This window comes from Somniosus microcephalus, chromosome 13 (genome assembly GCF_052327205.1).
Source record: "Somniosus microcephalus isolate GS21.2 chromosome 13, FLI_Smic_1.0, whole genome shotgun sequence".
Taxonomy (NCBI): domain Eukaryota; kingdom Metazoa; phylum Chordata; class Chondrichthyes; order Squaliformes; family Somniosidae; genus Somniosus; species Somniosus microcephalus.
In genome coordinates, this window is record NC_140999.1 from 43,768,479 (window position 1) to 43,794,522 (window position 26,044).

At 47.4% G+C, this 26,044-nt stretch overlaps 1 protein-coding gene across 2 annotated transcripts in view; it reads right to left on the reverse strand.

Moving 5' to 3' along the window:
• The window catches only part of matk (megakaryocyte-associated tyrosine kinase), a 225,889-nt gene that overhangs the window by 159,059 nt on the left and 40,786 nt on the right, over positions 1-26,044 (reverse strand). Inside the window, exons 2-3 of one of the 2 annotated variants that reach the window (XM_086004846.1) lie at positions 5,549-5,611; positions 2,585-2,698 (exon numbers count right to left, since the gene is read on the reverse strand). In XM_086004846.1, the coding sequence (XP_085860972.1) occupies positions 2,585-2,698; positions 5,549-5,557 (123 nt within the window). In that variant the 5' untranslated portion in view covers positions 5,558-5,611. The other variant, XM_086004845.1, reaches the window with a different exon arrangement.

Genomic DNA, 26,044 nt, shown 5'->3' on the forward strand with positions numbered 1-26,044 from the left:
GATGTGTGGATGGGAGAGTTGATTGGGATGTGTGGATGGGAGAGTTGATTGGGATGTGTGGATGAGAGAGTTGATTGGGATGTGTGGATGAGAGAGTTGATTGGGATGTGTGGATGGGAGAGTTGATTGGGATGTGTGGATGGAAGAGTTGATTGGGATGTGTGGATGAGAGAGTTGATTGGGATGTGTGGATGGAAGAGTTGATTGGGATGTGCGAATGGGAGAGTTGATTGGGATGTGTGGATGGGAGAGTTGATTGGGATGTGTGGATGGGAGAGTTGATTGGGATGTGTGGATGGGAGAGTTGATTGGGATGTGCGAATGGGAGAGTTGATTGGGATGTGTGGATGGGAGAGTTGATTGGGATGTGCGAATGGGAGAGTTGATTGGGATGTGTGGATGGGAGAGTTGATTGGGATGTGCGGATGGGAGAGTTGATTGGGATGTGTGGATGAGAGAGTTGATTGGGATGTGTGGATGAGAGAGTTGATTGGGATGTGTGGATGGAAGAGTTGATTGGGATGTGTGGATGAGAGAGTTGATTGGGATGTGTGGATGGAAGAGTTGATTGGGATGTGTGGATGGGAGAGTTGATTGGGATGTGTGGATGGGAGAGTTGATTGGGATGTGTGGATGGGAGAGTTGATTGGGATGTGTGGATGGGAGAGTTGATTGGGATGTGTGGATGGGAGAGTTGATTGGGATGTGTGGATGGGAGAGTTGATTGGGATGTGTGGATGGGAGAGTTGATTGGGATGTGTGGATGGGAGAGTTGATTGGGATGTGTGGATGGGAGAGTTGATTGGGATGTGTGGATGGGAGAGTTGATTGGGATGTGTGGATGGGAGAGTTGATTGGGATGTGTGGATGGGAGAGTTGATTGGGATGTGTGGATGGGAGAGTTGATTGGGATGTGCGAATTACATTACATAGGATATACGGCACAGAAACAGGCCATTCGGCCCAACCAGTCCATTCCGGTGTTTATGCTCCACTCAAGCCTCCTCCTGTCTTTCCTCATCTAACTCTATCAGCATAACCCTCTGTTCCCTTCTCCCTCATATGCTTGTCTAGCCTCCCCTTAAATGCATCTATACTATTCGCTTCAACCACTCCCTGTGGTAGTGAGTTCCACATTCTCACCACTCTCTGGGTAAAGAAGTTTCTTCTGAATTCCCTATTAAATTTCTTAGTGACTATTTTACATTGATGGCCTCTTGATGCTCTTCCCCACAAGTGGAAACATTCTCTCTGTATCCACTCTATCAAAATGAGTCATAATTTTAAAGACCTCTTATTAGGCCACCCCTCAGCCTTCTTTTTTCAAGAGAAAAGAGACCCAGGCTGTTCATCCTTTCCTGATGTGTATACCCTCGCATTTCTGGTCTCATCCTTGTAAATTTTCTCTGCACCCTCTCCAGTGCCTCTATATCCTTTTTATAATATGGCGACCAGAACTGTACGCAGTACTCCAAGTGTGGTCTAACCAAGGTTCGATACAAGTTTAGCATAACTTCCCTACTTTTCAATTCTATCCCTCTAGAAATAAACCCTAGTGCTTGGTTTGCCATTCTTTTATGGCCTTGCTAACCTACGTCACAACCTTTAGTGATTTGTGTATTTGCACTCCTAGATCCCTTTGTTCCTCTACCCCACCTAGACTCGCACCCTCCAAGTGATAAGTGACCTCCTTATTCTTCCTACCAAAATGTAATATCTCACATTTATCTGTGTTGAACTTTGGTGAGTGGATGCTCACAGGACAGGATATGCTCTCACTGCAGTCAGGGAGTGGTGGAGACAGAGATGCACTTCCTCACAACTTGTGGAAACTATCAGGACATAAGGGGGAATTTCTACCCAAAATTCATAAAAATATGCCCTGAATTCAAAAATTTGAATGACCACCAAAAACTCCCATATCTATTAGGGGAACAGAGAAATTGCGTAACTTTAGCGGCAAACTATGTTACAGCTTGCCATAAGCAGAGGGACAACCATTAAATCTAAGAAAAGATTATATGCATATTATATGTGTGTATATTTATATATACAGGGATATATCTGTCTATACACTGTATGTCTAGATCTGCGTTTACGTGTTCAATCATACATGTTTTTCTGTGCTTTGGCAACATAAGATGTACCTTGTCATCATGCCAATAAAGCAATTTGAATTGAATTGCTGTTTGGAATATGTGCTGTATGGAGAAGGAGGAGGAGGGGGGAGGGAGAGGAGGGGGAGTGGGAGGAGGGGGTGGGGGAGTGAGGGGAGGGGGAGTGAGGGGAGGGGGAGTGGGGGGAGGGGGAGTGGGGGGAGGGGGAGTGGGGGGAGAGGAGAGGAGAAGAAATTATACACCAAGGATCTAGATGAGCCAGTTTTCTCAGTTGTTGGATTTGTATAGAGCAGTGCGAGCCCTTCAAAAGGGCAAAGTGTGAAAGCGATATATTCCACTCACATGGTGTCCCGGACAGCAAGGTGACACCTCGCACTCTTCACATCCTAAATTATAAAAGAAACACCTTGCCAAACAGGAAACAAGATGTAAGGGGATAATACAAACACTAGCTATTATATACTCACATTGACAACCTCAATAATAGTCAGGATATCTCCTTTGTGAAATGATAGCTCATCTTTCTTTGACGTTTTGTGGTCACGCTTAGCTATACATTGTGTCCCAGGATCCCAGCCTTTCTGCAGAAATAAAATTAAAATGTAATGTTAAACAAAAGAATTACTAAATACAATTAAAGGAAAAGAGAACGACAATAGCTCATTCATGCTGCGATGCTTGGGAATCAAATTGCCTTTCTCCAGGCCATTTGTCAGAGGTCACCACTTCCCATTTGAAAGCTTTATTAGCATGTACAGCGCAATCCGTATTCAATAAGTCTGAGGTCAATAGTTGGCTGATCCCAGCCAGAGTGGCAGTCGGGCCTCCACAACCCTGGGTTAAGAGAGGGAGGGAATAAATCAGTCTGGGTTCCTGCTTCTGATTGTTATCCTGTGACTCCTGCTACAAATTATATGTGTCTGGACACCTGCTGTGATGCACCCTGCAGCTGAATAGTCTGAAAACACTCACCATCGAGGCTAACACAAAGAATGGCTGAACTACCAGAGGCACTTCTGACATCAGATCATAAGAAGGAGTCAACAGCTTCATGGGGGGTGGGGCAGGGGGTGGGGGGGGAGTTGGGGGTCCAAACCACTACATGCAGCGGTTCAAGAAGAAGGCCCACCACCACCACCTTCTCAGGGATGGGCAACAAATGCAGCCTTGCCAGCAATGCCCACATCCTGAGAAGGAAAATTTGGGAGAAAAATTGGAGAATTCTGATTTTATTATTCCAGTCTGGTTGCCAGCCTGTCTTTCTTCATTGTTCCACATCAGCACACTGTCTCTCAAAGTGGATCTGCCTTGGCAACTGGCATTCTGCTACCTCCCAGCAGCAAGCTGCTCCCAGCATGCCATACTGCTCTCACCCAGGGTGCAGTAGTGTCGTGGTTATGTTACTGGATTAGTCAATCCAGAGAATGTGAATTCAAATCCCACCATGGCAATTTGAGAATTTGAATTCATGCTTAAACAACTTCGGAAATAAAAAGCTGGTATCAGTAAGTGTGACCATGAAGCTGTCGTATTGTTGTAAAAACTCAACTGGTTCACTAATGTCCTTTAGGGAAAGGAAATATGAAGGTCTGACCTATATATGACCCCAGACCCACACCAACATGGTTAACCCTTAACTGCCCTCTGAAGTGGCCGAGCAAGCCACTCAGTTGTATCAAACCACTGTATGCAGCAGTTCAAGAAGAAGGCTCACCACCACCTTCTCAGGGCAGCTTGTGATGGGCAATAAATGCTGGCCTTTCCAACGATGCCCACATCCTGAGAATGAATGTAAAAAAGTATTTTGGCTTGTTATCAATATGGCCTCAAACATTCAAACCGTCCTCCTCCATGGGAACGTTAGACATCTTCGAAACGTGCCCAAACCATCTCAGGTGGGTCTCAGTCAGCACTGCCTCAACCCCTGGCAGGCCAGCATCAGCCAGGAACTCAGTGCTTGGGATCTTACTTTGCCATCTCATGCTGATAATGCAGAGGTTACAGAGGTGGCAGTTTGCATGGTCTTTAATGAGATATTGGTTGGTCCCACACTCTGGGTAATGCTTCCAATTTTAAAAGCCATCCCATTCAATTCTATGGTGGTGTATTGTGATTAGGAATTGTACTTCACTTGTAGGTTTACAAATTCAATGCACGAGTGCACTTGTTCTTTCCCAGGTTTTCTCCCATCCTCTCCTGGCTGGGGTACAGTTTAATGGGTGTCTGCAGCCCTCCAGTACCTTGTCCAAAAGGCCATTCGTCAAGCATGAGCCTGGGCAGTGAGTGTCAGTCGGGTATTTAACCGTGGGCCTAGGAAGTGGGTGGGGAGGAACAATCACAGTCAAGTCCAGCTCTGTCCTCACCCAATTTACACAACAGCAGGAGGCACTGGATAGCAGATGCCAGCTGATTTTTTTTTTACCCCTCTCCGTAGCCCAGTAGCACCAAGGCTGATTGTCGCCCACCACTACCCCAGCTAAGATGAGCTAATTCGGCATAGACAGGGGAACAAACCGGGAGCCTTGCTGATCTGTGCGGCTCAGTCCCAAGTGAGCAGGACAATTACTGAGTCACCAAGGGATCCCGTCTTCAAATCCAAGCTATCTCCACCTTACTGGGAGGCTCAGAGGAGCAGTGCACGGAGGGCACAAAACAGCCTCAGTCTCTGATCACTGTGTAAATCAGTGGATGGAAATGAATCCCAGAGCTAACATCTTACATCGATAAGCAATTTACGCAAATAGCTGAATTCAATTAACATTTCCTTGATAATTCATCGGAGAGAAGTCAATGAAACATTGCACAAATATGTAGGGGGAGGGCACGTTACGTAGCACAACCCAGTCCTGTTCTCACCCCCAGTGTTAGCTGTGGCTCAGTTGGTAGCACACTTGCCCCTGAGTCAGGAGGTTGTGGGTTTAAGTCCCAGGGACCTGAGCACATAAATCTAGGCTGACACTCTAGTGGAGTGCTGCACTGTCGGAGGTGCCGTCTTTCGGCTGAGACGTTAAACTGAGGCCGCGTCTGCTCTCTCAGGTGGACGTAAAAGATCCCGAGGTACTATTCTGAAGAAGAGCAGGGGAGTTATCCCCGGTGTCCTGGGCAATATTTATCCCTCAATCCACAGAACAAAACCAGATTATCTGGTCATTATCACATTGTGGGAGCTTGCTGTGCGCAAATTTGCTGCCGCATTTCCCACATTACAACAGTGACTACACTTCAAAAGTACTTAATTGGCTGTAAAGCGCTTTGAGATGTCCGGTGGTCATGAAAGGCGCTATATAAATGTAAGTCTTTCTTTCTTTCACCCAATCTTCACATACGTGTACTTCAGAAAACATTCCCAATGATCCTGTTTTGTTCCCGTTCGCCGGTTTGCTGAGTCAATCAACACTGAAGATGCTGCAGAATCCTTAACTGCAACTCACCAATGCCATCTCAAGTTTCCTGCTTCCTCATGGACCAGCTCAATGGGCTGAAGAGTGATTTTCCTGAGGGAACAAATGAAAATGTAATGAGGGAACGGAGGAGCGTTAATCTTGTTACACTTTACAACAGGATCCTCTCTTACCGCCATTTTGATTTGAACCAAACACCAGCAGGGTAATGTGGCACTGTACATTTACTCATAAAAAACAACTGACCAGAAGTGGGCTGTGTTGAATCCGTAAATCTTAAGGTATGGTGTTCTTCAATAACTAGACGGAGGCTGCAGATTAACAATCAACAGGTGTTTACTGGAGGAGGGTAGTCTAAAGACTAACAGTACAGATGCCTGCTCAAGGCTTATATACAGGTGTGGTCACTGCCGGTACTACAGTATACAGGAGCTGTAAAAGTAGTTCTCTCTTAAAGGTACACACACTACAATTCCTCCCCTTTTAGATTAACAGTACCCATAACATTCAAATAACAGTTAACACTTTAACATGCACATTTAACTGAAATAGTCCATTTATAGATTCAGTCTTTGGGGCGGCTTCCTGATCCTTTCTGGATAGCGCCTTTCCTGAGTGTCTTGTTCTTGGTGCGGAGGCGATTCTGGCCCCCTTTCGTCAGTTAGTTCATCAGTTTCCGCTGCTACTGTTTCTGGGGTAAATGCTACCGGTATGTTGGGTTCATCCCCAGGTACGCAAGACATGGGGTTGACTCGTTCCTGTGACGCTAGGATCTGGTCGACGTGGCGTCTCACAATATTCTCCCCGACATCCACTGTGTACATTAGTGGCCCCTGCCGTGTGCATATCGTTCCGGGTTGCCATTTCTCTGTTCGGTAGTTGCGGGCCAAGACTGGTTGTCCTACATTGAAGCTCCTTGTCGGCTTCTCATTGATGTGCTGGAATTGCTTATCCTCAACATTTCTTCGCACATTTGTTCTGAGCAAATCCAGACGAGATCCCAACCTTCGGTTAAAGAACATCATGGCCGGGGTCTGGTTGGTAACTGCATGTGTCGCATTTCTGTAGGCTAACAGGCAATTGTCCACCTTATGCTGTAGTGGAATGTCATCATCGCACATGGCCCTTATTGCCTTTTTAAAGGTTTGTACGAACCTCTCATCCAATCCATTTGCGGCTGGATGATACGGGGCGGATGTGTAATGCCTTACCCCATTCCTTCTCATAAATTTCCGAAACTCTTCGGACACAAACTGTGGTCTGTTATCAGAGCAAATCTGCTCTGGCAAGCCGTTCCTGGCAAATATGGTCCGTAGGACTGCAATTGTTTTCTCTGTAGTGGTGGAGGACATTTTGATCACCTCAGGCCATTTCGAGTGCGCATCCACTGCTATTAAGAACATTGAGTCCATGAATGGACCAACAAAATCAATATGCACCCGTTGCCATGGAGAGGAGGGCCACTCCCATGGGTGTAGAGGGGCATGTGGTGGTGCATTTTGGACCTTCTGGCATCCTGAGCAGCTCTTTGTTAGGTCCTCGATTTGTTGATCGATCCCCGCCACCACACATAAGCCCTAGCAAGGCTTTTCATTTTCACCCCTCCCAGATGGCCTTCGTGAAGCTCATTGAGCACTCTCTCCCTTAACTTGGGTGGAATTACCACTCGGGATCCACACATCACTGTCCCCTGGCATACTGACAGCTGTTCTCTTCTGGATGAGAATGCTGGCAAAAGTGAGTCGCCATGTGTTGGCCATCCCTTCACCGTCAAATCATGTACCCGAGACAGTGTCGGATCATTTCGGGTCTCCTTCTCTATATCCGCGTTAGTTACTGGCAAGCGTTCAATTATCGACGAATAAAATATTTCGATAGGGTCCACTGCTGGTGCTTCCTCCACAGTAGGCAGTGGCAGGCGTGATAGCCCATCAGCGTTTCCATGCTGTTCATGCCCTTATACTCTATTTCATATTGGTTCGCCCCTAGAAAAAGGGACCATCTTTGTAGCCGTTGTGCAGTCATCACCGGAACGCCCTTCTTTGGATTAAAGATGGAGACAAGTGGTTGGTGGTCAGTCAGCAAGGTGAACTTCTGCCCATGCAGATAGTGGTTGAATTTTTTTACTCCCCATACTAGGCTGAGGGCCTCCCTATCAATCTGGGCGTAGTTGCGCTCGGCTGAGGTTAGTGACCGAGACGCAAAGGCTACTGGCCTCTCCAACCCGTCTGGGAATTTGTGCGACAGCACCGCTCCAATACCATAGGGTGATGCATCACACGCCAACCGAATTGGTAGTGCTGGGTTGAAATGGGCCAAAACCTCTTTTGATGTGGTCAATTCTTTGCACTTCTGGAAAGCTCGTTTACATTCGTCATTCCACTTCCATGGTACCCCCGTTTGCAGTAGGGTGTTCAGTGGGTGTAATACTGTAGACAAGTTTGGTAAGAACTTATGGTAGTAGTTCACCAGCCCGAGGAACGACCTCAGTGTGACACATTTTCTGGTGCTGGAGCCTTGACTACTGCCTCAATCTTTTCAGGGGACTTATGTAACCCCTCTTCATCAATAACATGGCCACAATACGAGATCTGCTTCTGGAAAAACTCGCACTTGTGGTGATTAGCTCGTAGCCCTTATTCCTTTAATCTAGTGAGCACCTTCTCCAGGTTGGCGAGGTGATCACTGTCATTTTCGCCCGTGACCAGGATGTCGTCCAAATAACACTGGGTCCCTGAAATCCCTTGCAGGACTTGATCCATTGCCCTTTGCCAAATAGCCGGAGCCGATGCCACCCCAAACACCAGCCGGTTGTATTGGTGGAGACCTTTATGAGTGTTGATCGTGAGGTATTGTTTCGAGGCTTCTTCTACCTCCACTTGCAGGTACGCCTGGGCCAGATCAATCTTAGTGAAGCGTTTACCTCCAGATAGCGAGGCGAAAATATCTTCAATCCGTGGAAGCGGATATTGTACCATGTGAAGGACTGGGTTCACTGTCACCTTAAAATCCCCACAGATGCGGACCTTCTTTGGTTCCCCAGGCGTATTACTCAACGACCTCTTCATTACAGGAATGATGGGTGTAGCCCACTCGCTCCAGTCCACTTTGGACAGTACTCCTGAACGTTCCAAACCTTCCAGCTCTGCTTCGACGGCTGGTCGGATCGCATAAGGCACCGGTCTGGCCTTAAAAAACTTTGGGCTTGCATTTTCCTCTATTTTAATCGTTGCTGTTATGCCTTTTACTGTTCCGAGTCCCTCCTGGAACACTTCTTGTGCGTCAGTTAGCATTTTTGACAGTCGTCCAGGTATGACGTCGTCATCCTTTTTGGCCTCAACCTTCAGTGTCTGTATCGAATGCCAATCTAATTGTATCTTCCGGATCCATTCACGTTCTAGTAGTGGTGGTCCTCCATCTGGCAATACATATAGGTCCATTTTTGGTATTTCCTGGCCTTTGCATATCACGCTCACCCTTATTTTTCCTTTGGGGTAGACTTTTTGCCCGTGTACGTCTTCAAGACAATCTCTGTAGCTTTCAAGGGTATATGTGAGAATAGCCGCTTGTAGTCCCTTCGGTTTATGACTGTTAGGGCTGATCCTGTGTCCAATTCCATTTTCACTTGGACTCCGTCTATCTTGAGCGTGACCCAGATAGTCTGGTGATCCTCCATTTTGATTACATTATGTAGTTTCAGACAACCCAGCTCCTTGCTTCCAGAGTCTGTATCACTTTTCTGTTCGTCTGAACTACTGTCCATCACCTTATGTACCTTGTTGTACTTCTCCTGTGGAGATTTCTTGCTGCTGGTTTTCTTCCCTGACCTGCAGACTCTTGCTATGTGTCCTGCTTTTCCACACTGTCTGCACACTTGGTCTTTGAACCAACAATCCTTCTGGTCGTGTGTTGTTCTGCCACAGCGATAACACTTCCCTGCTCCATATGACATTTCATTGGTGCCATATTCTTGCGGTCTCCGTTGTATCTCGGCAGCGCCCCGTGCGGCTGCTTCGTGTGACACTGCCATGCTGAAAGCCTTGTCCAGCGTAAGATCCTTTTCTGATAGAAGCCGTTTCTGGGTTCCTTCACTTTGAAGCCCACACACAAACTTGTCCCTTAACGTATCTGCTAGTCCCATTCCAAACTGGCAGTGTTTCGATAGCTTGCGCAGTTCCGTTAAATGCTCAGCATTACTTTCGTCTTTCTGCTGGTTCCTTTTGTGGAACTTAAATCTTTCTGCTATCAGCAGCGGTGTGGGGTTTAAGTGGTCCTGTAGAATTTCCACTATGCTTTCGAAATCCTTATCCACTGGCTTCTCTGGGGTTATTAGGTTTCGCAGTAAGCCATACATTTTTGCACCCATGGAATTCAACAAAACCAGTGCTTTCCTGGCATCTGGCACTTCATTCGCCTTGCAGTACACCTCAATGCGTTCCACATATGTTGCCCAATCTTCGACTTCATTGTCGAACGCAGTGACACTGCCACTCTTCGGCATCCCTGGGTGTGGTTAGACTTTCTAAAATGGCGTCTCCCGCGCTCTCCCTTCTTCTCCGCTGGCTCAAAATGGCGTCTCCCGCGCTTTCCTTTCTTCCCGCGCTCGCCCTTCTTCTCCGCTGCGGCTTCAAAAATGGCGTCTCCCATGCTCTCCCTTCTTCTCCGCAGCTCAAATGGCATCTCCCGCGCGCCCTTTCTTTCCCCGCGGATGCTGCTCAGCCCTTGAGCCCTGGCTGCACTCTGCATGTTCTCCTGTGCACCTCTCTCGTTGCCGCTGCTCGGTCCTGAACCCCGGCTGTGCTTTACCCTCTCTTTTTGTTTTCCGTCGACGCCGCTCGGCCTTCAACCCCCGGCTGCGCCCTGTGCGCTCTACCCTCTCTCTTACCCCGTCGACGCTGCTCGGCCTTTTCTGTGCCGTTGGTCGGCTCCAACCGCCGCTGTCCGGGAAGGGTCTGCGCTGTACCTGTTGCCAGTCTGTTGCTGGATCGTCGTGGCTGAAGAACCAAGCCCAGCTCTCAACAGCCTCCCCTGCGATGTTCACTTTCTGCCGGATGACTGGGCGGTTGCTCGTGGTCGACGCCCGTGCTTCTGGCATCGACTTTCTTCCACCGTCCTCCCAGAGCGAATCCTTGGAAGGAAATGCAGAGTTGCAGGTAGATTCGAATCGACCTCGTCGCCACTGTTAAATCCGTAAATCTTAAGGTATGGTGTTCTTCAATAACTAGACGGAGGCTGCAGATTAACAATCAACAGGTGTTTACTGGAGGAGGGTAGTCTAAAGACTAACAGTACAGATGCCTGCTCAAGGCGTATATACAGGTCTGGTCACTGCCGGTACTACAGTATACAGGAGCTGTAAAAGTAGTTCTCTCTTAAAGGTACATACACTACAGGCTGCAAGGCTGTTCAGATAACAGCATGAGAGATCGAATAGCTTATAGATATCACCCAAGCTACCCTGATAGCGCAGTTGATAAATGCCCTGCTTCATGTGGTACTTAGTCATTCAGGCAAGGAGGGACCTTAGGTTTGAATGCTGCATTAGTTGATCTCACCCAGGACTGCCATAGGGTCTCCCAGAGGTTACCCTAAACTAGCTGCTGCCTCGCCAGTTCCAGGTGGCCCTGAATATCACTCATTCTGCCAGCATTCGTGCCAGAGGTGTTTGAGCCATGTTTGTTGTGGGGAGATAGGACTCCGCCCAGACATGGACATTGCTCCTTTTCTGTGACTAGCAGATTAAGAAAAGAAGATGCTTATCATATCTCAAAAACATTGGCAAGGTGCGTAATGTGGAATTATTTTGAAGCACAATGCACAGCTGTTATGTGGGCAAATACAGCAACCATTTTATGCACAGCAAACTCCCACAAACATCAGTAGGAAAAATGACCATGTTTTTCCTGTGATGTTGGTTGAGGGAGGAATGTTGGCCAAGGCACCGGAAGAACTCCCTGCTCTTCTTTGAATAGTACCATGCAATGGAGGTCCCACACAGCCGGCTCACCGGCTTTTAAATGGAAAAACCGCCCATGTGGGGAAGTTTGAATGGGCCACACAGCCCGTTAAAGGGGCCGCGCACCCCCCAAAAAATTAGAGGGAACATTGGTGCCACGTGATCTTTTACATCCAGATGAGCCACTGGAACAAGCAGATGGGCCTCAGTTTAATGCCTTAGCTGAAGGATGGCACCTCCAGTCTGTAATGCATTGGAACGTCCTTCTAGATTATGTGCTCAAGTCCTGGATTGGGGCTTGAACACACCAAATTCTAACTTCGAGACGGGAGAACTACCAACTGAGCCTGCCTGCTATGGTGAAAGTTGTAAGAATATAGATATGTTTTTACATTAATCTAATACAGAACAAGGACAGAACAGATACTGTAGACAGAATTGGGTTGAATTGTGTACTTTCAAATCCTGTCTTTTCCCCTCAGTAACGTTGGAGAGCATGAATTTCAGGACCGAAGACATTAAGGGATGTGGGCCAAAGGCAGGTTTATGGAGTTAGGTCGCAAATCAGGGATACAACATTTCACTCAGTCAGAACTCAAGACCAGGTAAATTGAAGAGGCTTAGATAAGCCATGCAGCCACTGGAAGTTCCCTACACAGATGGTTTTAGTTTGCAAACAGCGTGAAGTAGTGGAAGGATTTGTAGGCTGATTAACGATCTGTCAGGCTGCGATATGAACGCTCCTTCCATGGCCATAACTATCTTTATACCAGCTGATAGGGTGGTTAGTCCTGTGTGGCAGGAGGGTTTTATGGAATCACACAACACATACAATGAAAGGATTGGGGGGGAGGGTGTCAACCACACCCACCAGACACGCGTTTCCCGCTAGATGTCAACCCAGAATTCAGAGTCGGAGCACCAACTCCACTCATTGGGACAGAGTCGGAGCACCAACTCCACTCATTGGGACAGAGTCGGAGCACCAACTCCACTCATTGGGACAGAGTCGGAGCACCAACTCCACTCATTGGGACAGAGTCGGAGCACCAACTCCACTCATTGGGACAGAGTCGGAGCACCAACTCCACTCATTGGGACCGTCTGGAGTGGGGTTTGAACCCTGCACCTTCTGACTCTAGAGGCGGGAATGCTACCACTGAAGCCAAAGGCTCGCTCCAGACATATTACTGTCTCTAGCTTTACAAATCTGTTAAAAGGATAAGGAAGGAATTACCCCAACAAAAATATTTTTTCAATAAAGTGGCATGCTTCTAAATCAGGCTTACAATACAGTAAATGACAGAAAGTGAGTTATTTCCAAGAAAACATGCAGCATTTAGAAGTGTGTCCCTCCTGGGTATTATGAAATATTGACATTTAGTTTGTGGAACTGATGTCTCTGTACAGCATTCTGTAACTTCATTTAGAACTTTATTTAGAATTACATCGAATTTACAGCGTAGAAACAGGCCATTCGGCCCAAATGGTCTATGCCCGTGTTTATGCTCCACATGAGTCTCCTCCCAACTTACTCCCTCTCACCCCATCAGTATATCCTCTCACCCCATCAGTATATCCACTCACCCCATCAGTATATCCTCTCACCCCATCAGTATATCCTCTCACCCCATCAGTATATCCTCTCACCCTATCAGTATATCCTCTCACCCCATCAGTATATCCTCTCACCCCATCAGTATATCCTCTCACCCCATCAGTATATCCTCTCACCCCATCAGTATATCCTCTCACCCTATCAGTATATCCTCTCACCCTATCAGTATATCCTCTCACCCTATCAGTATATCCTCTCACCCTATCAGTATATCCACTCACCCCATCAGTATATCCTCTCACCCCATCAGTATATCCTCTCACCCTATCAGTATATCCTCTCACCCCATCAGTATATCCTCTCACCCTATCAGTATATCCTCTCACCCCATCAGTATATCCTCTCACCCCATCAGTATATCCTCTCACCCCATCAGTATATCCTCTCACCCCATCGGTATATCCTCTCACCCCATCAGTATATCCTCTCACCCCATCGGTATATCCTCTCACCCCATCAGTATATCCTCTCACCCCATCGGTATATCCTCTCACCCTATCAGTATATCCTCTCACCCCATCAGTATATCCTCTCACCCTATCAGTATATCCTCTCACCCCATCAGTATATCCTCTCACCCTATCAGTATATCTTCTCACCCCATCGGTATATCCTCTCACCCTATCAGTATATCCTCTCACCCCATCAGTATATCCTCTCACCCCATCAGTATATCCTCTCACCCTATCAGTATATCTTCTCACCCCATCAGTATATCCTCTCACCCCATCAGTATATCCTCTCACCCTATCAGTATATCTTCTCACCCCATCGGTATATCAACTTTACTTAAGGTGAAGGGCTAAGGTGCAGAGTACAGGACATCACCAATGGCAGAACGAGTAAGAGAGAAGAGGTAAATCTAGAAGAAGTGGTCGGGTGACACCAAGCTCGGGTTTTAAAATACTGATGATAGTGGCAGGAAAGGGAGTCTGAGGGAGGTGAAGAGTTCCATGGGTTTTGAGGTCCTACGAAAGAATGAATTAGAGTAGGGGACCACGTGATGAGTCTCGATTTCCACACAATGTGGAAGAAGTGTGTGTGGCATGGGGGCATTTAGAGCTTAGGATAACCACGAAGAGGAAGTCAAGAGGAGGCCTGATTTTAGTAGCACTGAACAACTGAGAGAGAGAGACAGAGAGAGACTTAGTTATTCAATCAGTCCAGCAGCAAAAGTGACTTCAAAGGAATCGGAAATAATAATTGAAAAAAAGCTTCTAAGTAAACCATGGGTGGGCAAAGTAGGTTAAAATAACAAACCTAATTGCTTGCCTTATTGCTGTGTAATGAGACTTTTATGTTTCTTGCACTCTGTGAAAATGATGTGCTTGTACATTGGGAGAGGCCACGCCACCCGGCCTGAAATGTGGCTCTAATAGGCGATGTTATCTCGTCCCAGAAGGCAGAACACTGGCACGGAGGCTCGTGATAGATGTTTCCTTGGGACACAATTGCCTCCAGCATCAGAATCTGGTGCCAGCTCTCGTACGATTCAAAGATTTGTCACACAATGCCAAAATATCACAGTGATGACTTCAGAAGAAGACTTAAAATACGTCTACAGTGAGATACAAAAAGTACAATCGCTGGGCATCTGAAATTAAACACAGAAAATGCGCAGGAAGAGGGAAAAATCATAGAATCATAGAATAGTGCAGCACAGAAGGAGGCCATTCGGCCCATCGAGTCTGCGCTGGCTCTTTCGAAGAGCAATCCAGTTAGTCCCACTCCCCAGCTCTTTCCCCAGATCCCTGCAATTTTTTCTCCTTCCAGTATTTATCCAATTCCCTTTTGAAGGCTACTATTGAATCTGTTTCCACCATCCTATCAGGCAGTGCATTCCAAATCCTAACCATTCGCGTAAACATTTTTTTCCTCATGTCGCCTCTGGTTCTTTCACCAATCACCTTAAATCTGTGCCCTCTGGCTATCAACCCTTCAGCCATTGGAAACAGTTTCTCTTTAGTTACTCTATCTAAACCCTTCATGATTTTAAACACATCTCTCAAATCACCTCTTGCCCTTCTCTGCTCCAAATAACAGTGAATGTTTGGAATGGGCCTTACTGTTCATAATGTGAACCTGTCTTATTTTTTTCCCCCAGTTGCTGGCCCAACCTGCTCTGTACTCACAGCTCTTTCTGTTTGCATTTCTTTCATTAAATGAATTGCCGTAGAAAATTAAATTAAAGTGGATGTTCTCAGGTAGTCCAGTAGTAAGTTGGTTTCGATGCTGATGACATGCTCCCGAGATGGGTGGGATTGTGAGGGGAACAAGTCTGATAAAACCATAGCTATATTTCGGTAATATGATTCCAGGAAGGCATCGAGAGAATTTAACTTTACTGTCTTGTCCCTCCTAAGCTCCATATACCAGGTCCTGCACCCTATTTCCCAGCCCTACCCTACATCTTTACATATGGAAATTATGATTCATTGCGCCACCTCCTACTCTAACTCATTCTTCCCTGGGACCTCAAAATTGGTCCTCATCTCCCTCAGTCTTTCATTTTTCTTACAATCTACAGGCTCTTAAAACCACAGTTTTGAAATCACGTAACCTCAACTTCCTGATTTATATCATTGAACTACATGGCACCACAGGAAAATAGCAGAAGCTGACCAATAGTTTCAAAAGAGCTGACATTTTGAAACAGCCTTGAACATAGGCTTATGCCATGTCAAAACAAGAATGGGTAATTATACTGAAAGTCCAGTGGGACATGAGCTTGTAACTCAGGACGGCTATCATTTATATTGAATCATCGAAAAATTACAACACTGAAGGAGGCCATTCAGCCCATCGTGTCCATGCCGGTCAGGAAAGAGCTACCCAGCCTAATCCCACCTTCCAGCACTAGGTCGGTAGCCCTGTAGGTTACGGCTCTTCAAGTGCACATCCAAGTACTTTTTAAATGTGATGAGGGTTTCTGCCTCTACCACCCTTTCAGGCAGTGAGCTCCAGACCCCCATCACCCTCCGGGTGAAAATAATTTTCCTCATCTCCCCTCTAATCTTTCTATCAACTACTTTAAATCTATGCCCCCTGGTTCTTGACCCCTCTGCTAAGGGAAATAGATCCTTCCTATCCACTCTATCTAGGTCCCTCATAATTTTATACACCTCAATTAAATCTCCCCTCAGCCTCCTCTGTTCCAAGGAAAAGAACCCCAGTCTAGCCAATCTTTCCTCATAGCTAAAGTTTTCCAGACCTGGCAACATCCTCGTAAATCTCCTCTGCACCCTCTCCAGTGCAATCACATCCTTCCTGTAATGTGGTGACCAGAACTGCATGCAGTACTCAAGCAGTGGCCTAACCTGTGTTGTATACAGTTCTAGCATAACCTCCCTGCTCTTATATTCTATGCCTCAGCTAATAAAGGAAAGCATTTCGTATGTCTTTTTAATTACTTTATCGACCTGTCCTGCTACCTTTAAGGATCTGTGGACCTACACTCCACACCTCCCATTAATTGTGTATTCCCTTGCCTTGTTGCCCCTCCCCAAATGCATTACCTCACTTTCCTGGATTGAATTCCATTTGCCACTTTTCTGCCCAACTGACCAGTTCATCGATATCTTCCTGCAGTCTAAAGCTTTCCTCCTCACTGCCAACCACACGGCCAATTTTTGTATCATCTGCAAATTTCTTTATCATGCCCCCTGCATTTAAGTCTAAATCATTAATATATACTACAAAAAGTAAGGGACCGAGTACTGAGCCCTGTGGAACCCCACTGGAAACAGCCTTCCAGTCGTTAAAATGCCCCTCAACCATTACCCTGTTGCAAAGAGAAAAAAATAGAAAGAAAGAACTTTCTATTTTCAGGACTGTCCAGTCCCAGTTAGTTACTCTTTCACTGTGTAGCAGTGTCCTGTGTTATAGGCCTCGGCCTCTCACCTGTTACTTGAGGCAGATAAAGGCGCCTTTCAGGACATCCCAAATTGCTCCACAGCCAATGAAGCACTTTTGAAATGTAGTCACTGTTTGTAATGCAGCAGCCATTTTGCACACAGCAAGGTCCCACAACCAGCAAATTAGGTAAGTCACCAGATAATTAGTTTTAGTGATGCTGGTTGAGGGATAAATGTTGGCCAGTAAACCACCCCTGCCCTTCTTCAAATAGTATCATCGAAACTTTTACATCCACCTAAGAGGGCGGATGGAGGCGGTTTAAAATATCATCCAAAAGACGGCACCTCCGACAATGCAGCACTCCCTCAGATCAAGTTGAACCCCCTGTAATCTCTCGCCAGCCTCTTCACCATGAGTCCTGTCCAGTGGCTGTAGAGCGTAGAAACCACATGCTGTGGCAACACGTCTGAGCAGAAGCTTAAACTGAGGGGGTGGCTGAGTAAAGTGCCACGTAGGAAGCCTGAATCGTTCCTTTCGGCTTTCGGTCTAAATGCTGATCATCCACTTCTCCATCTGCCTATCTGCGAAGCACACATGGCATGTTCCTTACAGTTATGGTGCTATCCATATGCACGTTGTTGCTGTGGTTCAAAGCGAAAAGTTGGCAGGTTACATTACAAACTCACAAGCTAGTGATCGCAAGGCGGTGAAGGGGCAGAGGCACCATCAGAGGAGTCGGGAGGAGATTTTTATTAGTTACTTTTGCTGTTTCCTTGGAAAAATAACAGACACAGAAACTGTTTAAACTTCACAGCCCCTACCGTACAATAGCTGGAATTAAAAAAGCTAGTATCAGTAATGTTGACCATGAAACTACTGGATTGTCATAAAAACCCATCTGGTTCACTAATGTCCACTAACATCCTTACCTGGTCTGGTCTCTGTGATTCCAGACCACACAGCAATGTGGTTGACTCTTAACTGAGTGGCCTAGCAAGCCACTCAGTTGTACCAAAGAACAGCAGTTCAAGAAGGCAGCTCACCAGCACCTTCTCAAGGGCAATTAGGAATGGGCTATAAATACTGGCCTTTAAAAAAAGAATATGAGAGGAGAAAGAAGGATGGGAGGGACAAAGGGCAGGGCTTGGCTCTCAAATGTGGCTTTGAATCAAGTGATCAGAGACCACAGGTCAAATTAATCACTCCTTTATGCTGATCGTGGGAAGCCCAAAGCGGAGAAAGGTCATTGACTCATTCAGGAGCACAGTAATCCACCAAAATAAATCTTTTTAAAAGGCCAGGTAAACATTAAATATAAATTATTACATAAGACAATTGTAGAAATCTCAAACGACAGGAGGTTGTAGGAACTCAAACAGTTGGTGAAGTTCCTCAGGCAGCAAGACTATTGCTTCTCCAAATTTTCATCTCTTGTTTCATCGCTGTTCCTGCATTGTTGAAATCAGGACTTGTCACACTGTCTCCCGCTCTAACTCATTCTTTCTCAGGATATTAAAAGCTGTGGAACTCCTCACCTCCCTCAGTCTTCCATCCTCCTACAATTGCAGGCTTTTTAAAATTCAACATTGGCTTATCCTAAAGCACTACTTCCTGATTTAGCTACTCTTTCACTGTGTAGTGGTGTCCTGCGTTATAAGCCTCAGCCTCTCACCAGTGGTTTCTTAACAGAAGGAACTGTTACTTAAGGCAGATAAAGAAAATGATGTTGCAGGGAGCTCAGTGGATGGATTGCACCAGATTACTGAGGAAAAGGATGTGATGAAATATGTCATTCATCAGACTCTGTAGTTAACTACATATATTGTATTGCCTGCTCCGGTGCTTTACCTTGTATTGTGTATAGTGGACCGCCCCCTTTGTGTGTCGGTTCCGCCCATACCTGGCCCTACTTAAGACAAGCCCAGGCTTGTCTTGCAGCAGAACAGCAGCATGCTAGGTGAAGCCACAGGCATCTTTTCTTTGCTAATAAAAGCCTTGTTTTATTCAGTTAACTTTGAGTCTTGAAGTCATTGAGGCGCATCAATTTTATTAGCAAACTTTAACGATGGATCAACTTTTGAAACCGGAACGCTTGGATTTGGACCCGCATGCTTCGGATGCATCAGCACGGTTTGGACACTGGTTCCAGTGCTTGGAATTCTTTATGGCCAACTCCGAAGCCATCACATTCTCTAAAGCCACCGGAGATGTGAAACTCGGGATCCTGCAGAATCGGGTAAGCCACCGGGTTTTTCCACTCATCCAAGACGCCGCCACCTACCTGGATGCCTGCAACATTCTAAAGGCCCACTATCAGTGGCCTACCAACGAGGTGTACGCCAGGCACCTGCTTGCTACCTGCACACAGCGACCCGGAGAGTCGCTAGAGGACTTTCTAGTCACCCTAAAAGTGCTTGGCAAAGACGCAAATGCAAAGACGTGAAAGCCACGGTATACACAGACGAGCTTATTCAGGATGCCTTTATCGCAGGCCTTAGCTCTAATTACATCCGGCAGAGACTGCTAGAGAAAACGGGCCTAGATCTGACACAGGCTGTGGACACAGCGCGATCGCTGGATGTGGCTCAGAAGAACTCTGATTCCTACTCGTCAGGCCGCGCGGCCCACGCCGCCTCTGCTTCCCCGCCCGGTAGCCCAACACCGTCGGGGCCTTGCTCTCCCCCCAGAAGCCCTACGACCGCCGCGACGCATCGGGGCCCCAAATGCTACTTCTGCGGGCAGCCGAAGCACACCAGGAACCTGTGCCCGGTGAAAGGCACCACCTGCTGTAAGTGCGGTAAGAAGGGGCACTTTGGGAAGGTGTGCAGAGGGATCCCCGCAGGCAAAACCGCCACCGCCGCGTGCGCACCGTGGGAGCGGCCATCTTGGACGCCATCTTGTCCGGCCTCGTGGGGTCCGCCATCTCGCGAGCAGACATCGTGGACGCCATCTTACCCGGCCTCGTGTGGCCCACCATCTTGTCCCGATCAGGGCCCTACAGTGGCGTCGATCACAGTGGACCAGTCCAGACCGCACCCACTATCCAAATCGATGGTGGACATCGAGGTAAACGGGTGCAAGGTTAAATGTTTAATTGACAGCGGGAGCATGGAGAGCTTCATTCACCCTGATCTGGTACAACGACTCTCTCTAACTATAGTCCCTACTCAGGGCAGGATCTCCATGGCCGACAAAACCCAGATATCGACTATTGCGGGTTACTGCGCGGTACGATTGTCCGTTAAAGGCACTGTATATAATAATTTTAAACTGTTAATTATGAAGGATTTATGTGTGAGCGTGATCTTGGGCCTGGATTTTCAGTGCTACCACCAAAGCATCACGCTCAATTTCGGTGGGACCCAGCCGCCCCTCACAGTGTGCGGTCTGGCTACCCTGAAGGTAAAGTCGCCTTCGCTATTCGCGAACCTTACCCCTAACTGCCGGCCAATAGCGACCAAAAGCAGGAGGTACAGCTGGGAGGACAGGCGGTTTATCGCGACCGAGGTAGACAGGCTCCTGAGGGAGCGCATTATTGAACGCAGCAACAGCCCGTGGCGCGCCCAAGTGGTGGTGGTGAGGGGTAGCGAGAAGAAGCGGATGGTGATTGACTATAGTCAAACAGTCAACATCTATACCCAACTAGACGCCTACCCGCTACCCCGCATATCCGAGATGGTGAACCAAATCGCCCAATACCGGGTGTTCTCCACCATCGACCTCAAGTCAGCGTATCACCAGCTCCCTATCAGATCAGAGGACCGTTCGTACACCACCTTCGAGGCAAACGGACGCCTCTACCAGTTCCTCAGAGTCCCCTTTGGGGTGACGAATGGGGTCTCGGTCTTTCAGAGGGAGATGGACCGCATGGTCGATGACCACCACTTGCAGGCAACCTTCCCCTATCTCGACAACGTCACCATCTGCGGCCACAACCAACAGGACCACGACTCAAACCTCGCGAGGTTTCTGAAAACCGCACAAAAACTCAACCTCACCTACAACGAGGACAAGTGCGTTTTCAACACCACGCGCCTCTGCATACTAGGCAGCGTGGTGGAGAATGGGGAAATCGGACCAGACCCCGACCGATTGCGCCCCCTACAGGAGCTGCCCCTGCCCAACACTCCCAAAGCCCTGAAAAGGTGCCTGGGGTTATTCTCGTATTATGCCCAATGGGTCCCCAACTACTCCGATAAAGCCCGCCCCCTCTTGAAAGTATCCGCTTTCCCGCTCTCTGCTGAGGCCCATGCTGCCTTCAAAAGCATTAAGCAGGATATTGAGCGGGCCACGCTACAGGCAGTGGACGAGAACACTCCCTTTCAAGTGGAAAGTGATGCGTCTGACTTTGCCCTGGCGGCCACCCTCAACCAGGCGGGGCGGCCCGTAGCTTTCTTCTCGAGGACCCTCCAGGGGCCCGAGATCAGACACTCCTCCGTGGAAAAGGAGGCCCAAGCCATCGTGGAGGCAGTGCGCCACTGGCGGCACTACCTAGCCGGCAAACGCTTCACCCTACTTACCGACCAGCGGTCGGCAGCGTTTATGTTCAATAATAAACAGAGGGGGAAGATTAAAAATGATAAGATTCTTAGGTGGCGGATCGAGCTCTCCACCTTCGAGTACGACACCATATACCGGCCGGGGGCCCTTAACGAATCCCCCGACGCCCTCTCACGAGGGATGTGTGCCAACGCCACCGGGGATCGGCTACAGACCCTCCACAACGACCTCTGCCACCCAGGGGTCACACGGCTGTTCCACTTCATAAAGTCCCGCAACTTACCCTACTCGATTGAGGAAGTTCGGTCCCTGACCAGGAACTGCCGCACTTGCGCTGAGTGCAAGCCTCGGTTCTACCGCCCTGATAGAGCCCACCTAATCAAAGCTACACGGCCCTTCGAGCGGCTTAGCTTAGGTTTCAAGGGCCCCCTCCCGTCCGTCGACCGCAATGTTTACTTCCTGAACATTGTGGACGAATACTCCCGTTTCCCATTCGCCTTCCCCTGCCCAGACATGACCAGCGCCACGATCATTAAATGCCTCAACAGCCTGTTCTGCCTGTTCGGGATGCCAAGCTATATCCACACGGATAGGGGGGCGTCCTTCATGAGTGAAGAGCTACGCCAGTACATGCTATCCAAGGGGATTGCCACGAGCCGTACCACCAGCTACAACCCCCGGGGTAACGGTCAGGTGGAGCGAGAGAATGGGACAGTATGGAGGGCAGTCACCCTAACTCTAAGGACCAAGGGCCTCCCTATCTCCCGCTGGCAGGAAGTCCTCCCAGATGTGCTCCACTCAATACGGTCACTATTGTGTACCGCCACTAATGCCACGCCTCATGAGCTAATGTTTGTGTTTCCCCGGAAATCCACCTCAGGCATATCCATACCGTCATGGCTCTCCACCCCAGGTCCGGTACTTTTGCGGAAGCATGTGAGGGGCCACAAGACGGACCCTCTCGTGGAGCCAGTGCACCTGCTCCACGCCAACCCACAATATGCGTATGTCCAGCACGCCGACGGACGGAAGGACACTGTGTCCATAAAAGACCTCGCCCCAGCCGGTAACAACAGCAACAACGACAACGACTACAACAACAACAACAACAACCACAACAACTATTACCCACCCACTCCACCCACTATTCTTTCATCACCCCCGGAAGAACACCAGCCAACGGTACCCCCACCACCTACTCCTTCAACAACCCCGGTGGCGCCCCCGGCAGAGACCCAGGAGACCACCCGGGACACCCAGCCGGCACCCGCGGCACCGCAACCGTTATGTCGGTCACAGAGGACTATCACACCCCCGGACAGACTAAATCTGTAGAAGGGGTGAATGTGATGAAATATGTCATTCATCAGACTCTGTAGTTAACTACATATATTGTATTGCCTGCTCCGGTGCTTTACCTTGTATTGTGTATAGTGGACCGCCCCCTTTGTGTGTCAGCTCCGCCCATACCTGGCCCTACTTAAGACAAGCCCAGGCTTGTCTTGCAGCAGAACAGCAGCATGCTAGGTGAAGCTACAGGCATCTTTTCTTTGCTAATAAAAGCCTTGTTTTATTCAGTTAACTTTGAGTCTTGAAGTCATTGAGGCGCATCAAAGGACAAAATAAAAAATGAAAAAGAAGAACCCCTGGGGATTAACCTATTTAGGAAAAAGTAACTCTTGGAGAAAATTAACCAGCGGGACCAGAGAATGTGAGCAGTCTCAAACAATGGTCTTACAAAGTGAGGGAGATTCTTCCAGTGGGAGGGATCTGGATCCCTTCCAGTCAGGTGGGCACTGATCCCCTGGGACTGGACAGTGCAGGATTAGATTTCTAGCGTTGACTGTAAACACAGAAATAATTTCATTATATTAGGAGTCTTTACTATTCAGTCATGCAGCAGGAACATGGGCGTTGCCATATTTGTCCTGGAAATAGAACATTTAGAAATGTTCCCGTAAGTACCAATGTTAGAAATGAGCAACAAGCGGTTGAATCCTGACTGAACAAGTTAACTTAGTCTGCAAGCTGGCATTTGTAAGACAACAGTGAGCTGTTGTATGTAAAGGTGCCTGAAATCACCATAAATCTGGTTGTTATTCCTTCACCTTTTACTGTCAGATTATTGAGACCCTCAAAGATGTTAGCTGTGGCTTAGTTGATAGCACTCTCACCTCTGAGTCAGAGGTTCTAGGTTCAAGTCCCACTCCAGAGATTTGAGCATGAAATCTAGGTTAATACTCCCAGTGCAGTGCTGAGGGAGTGCTGCATTGTCGGAAATGCCGTCTTTTTGATGAGAGGTTAAACCGAGGCCCTGTCTGCTCTCTCGGGAAAAGATCCGTGGCACTATTTTGAAGAAGAGCAGTGAAGTTCTCCCCGCTGTCCTGGTTAATATTTATCTCTCAACCAACATCACTAAAAAACAGATAATCTGGTCATTATCTCATTGCTGTTTGAGGTTCCTTCCCGTGCGCAACTTGGCTGCTGCATTTCTTACATTACGTCAGTGAATACATTTCAAAAGTACTTAATTGGCTGTGAAGTCCTTTGGGAGGTCCTGAGGTCATGAAAGGTACTATATAAATGCAAGTCTTTCTTTCTTCTTTCAAGAACGACATATCAGAACACGTGGGTGTGGTATCGGAGGACATCTGGGGGCATCCCAGTAAGAGTAAGAGAAGGTGGAAAAAATTGGAAGAATTGGACTGTAGCTACAGACTGACACTGCATGGGGTCAGATCACTAATCTGGTTTCAAATTATTTGACTTTAAAGAATGTTTGAATTTGCAGGAGGAAGTGACTGTAAAAACAGCTGCAGTGAATTTCTTACTTGTGGTTATGAACACAAAAGTTGACTGCCTTTTCTGAGCTTTACATTCTATTCTTTACCTCCATTTGTCTGTCAGAAGATGAAAATAGAAAACAGCACTTACAAGCTCCAAGAAGGTAACGGCTGGAGGATTTTGCAGCTGTGCAGTGAGGTGCCCACTTCCCCACATTCCACTCCAACACCCACGGACCCTCCTGTTAGTCTGCCTCAGCTTGACTCATGCACCAAGCTAATAGTGAGGCCAGTAACAAAGCAGGAAGTACTCATGTGGGCTGAATCAACAACAACACCACAGAGACACACAGGCGTTACCATCAAACCTCTGTTTCTGTCTAGCCTCACATATACATCCTTCACAGGCTCCATTCCAGACTCAAGGCATTCTCTCCCCCCCAGATCATCCAGGATTCCTGATCCAAGGGTGTTCCCAAATGTCTGCAACTTTGTTTAAGGTTTCTTTCCTGATGGATACGCCACGTTTCCAAACCACAAGATAGATATGGATAAGGAAGGCCATTTGGCCCATCTTAGTTTGTCCATCCAGAAAGAGGCTACCATCTCCTCAACACAGCATCCAATCACCTCTTAAACGATTCCAGGGCTTTTGTTTCCAATACTCTACTCAGAAGTCCATTCCGTGTGTTGATCACTATGTGGAGAACATCCTGACATTAGTCCTAGATGTGCCTTTTGCCAGTTTCAACCCATGCCTCCTTATCCTACTGTTACATTTTAATTTGAAGCGATGTTCCACATTTACCTTTTCTATACCATTTACTATTTTATATACCACCAAGTATGTAAGTGGGCAGAACAGTGGTTGATGAAATTTATTGCAGACAAATGCAAAGTACTGTACATAGGAAAGAAAACTAAGAAACACATTACTCGATGAATGGTGTTCAAATACCTAAAGATAGAGCTGAAAGAGACCTAGGAGACTTAGTAGACTTGACGTTCAGCATAACCAACCAATGAAGAGTAGCAATCAACAAAGCCAATAGGATGTTGAACGACAGAGGCAAAACAGTAGAATACAAGTCAGGGGAGGCCATTCTGGTCAGACCACACCTTTAGTACTGTGTCCAATTCTGGTTACCAAGGTACAAGGAGCCATTCAAGCATTGAGGCAGTGCAAAGAAGAGCCACAAGATTTCATTGCTAGTATCAAATGTCTTGAGTTATGAAGGAAGGCTGGAGAGACTTGGGCTTGAAATGAGACATCTCAGAGGTGACCTTATGGAGGTATATAAGATACCAGACAGTATGAAAATGGTAAATCTGGAAAATACCTTAAGTTAAATTGCAAGAGTAGAGCAAGGAGCTACAAATTCAAATTAATAAAAGGAAAATAGAAAGGTCTTCAACAACAACAACTTGTATTTATATAGCACCGTTAATGTAGTAAAACATCCCAAGGCGCTTCACAGGAGCGTTATCAAACAAAATTTGACACCAAGCCACAAAGGGAGATATCAAGGCAGATGACCAAAAGCTTAGTCAAGGAGGTAGGTTTTAAGGAGTATCTTAAAGGAGGAAAGAGAGGCGGAGAGGTTTAGGGAGGGAATTCCGGAGCTTAGGGCCTTGGCAGCTGAAGGCACGGCCACCAATGGTGGAGCGATTAAAATCGGGTCTGCTCAAGAGGCCAGAATTAGAGGCGCGCAGATATCTTGGAGGGTTGTGGAGCTGGAGGAGATTACAGAGATAGGGAGGGGCCAAGGCCATGGAGGGATTTGAAAACAAGGATGAGAATTTTAAAATCGAGG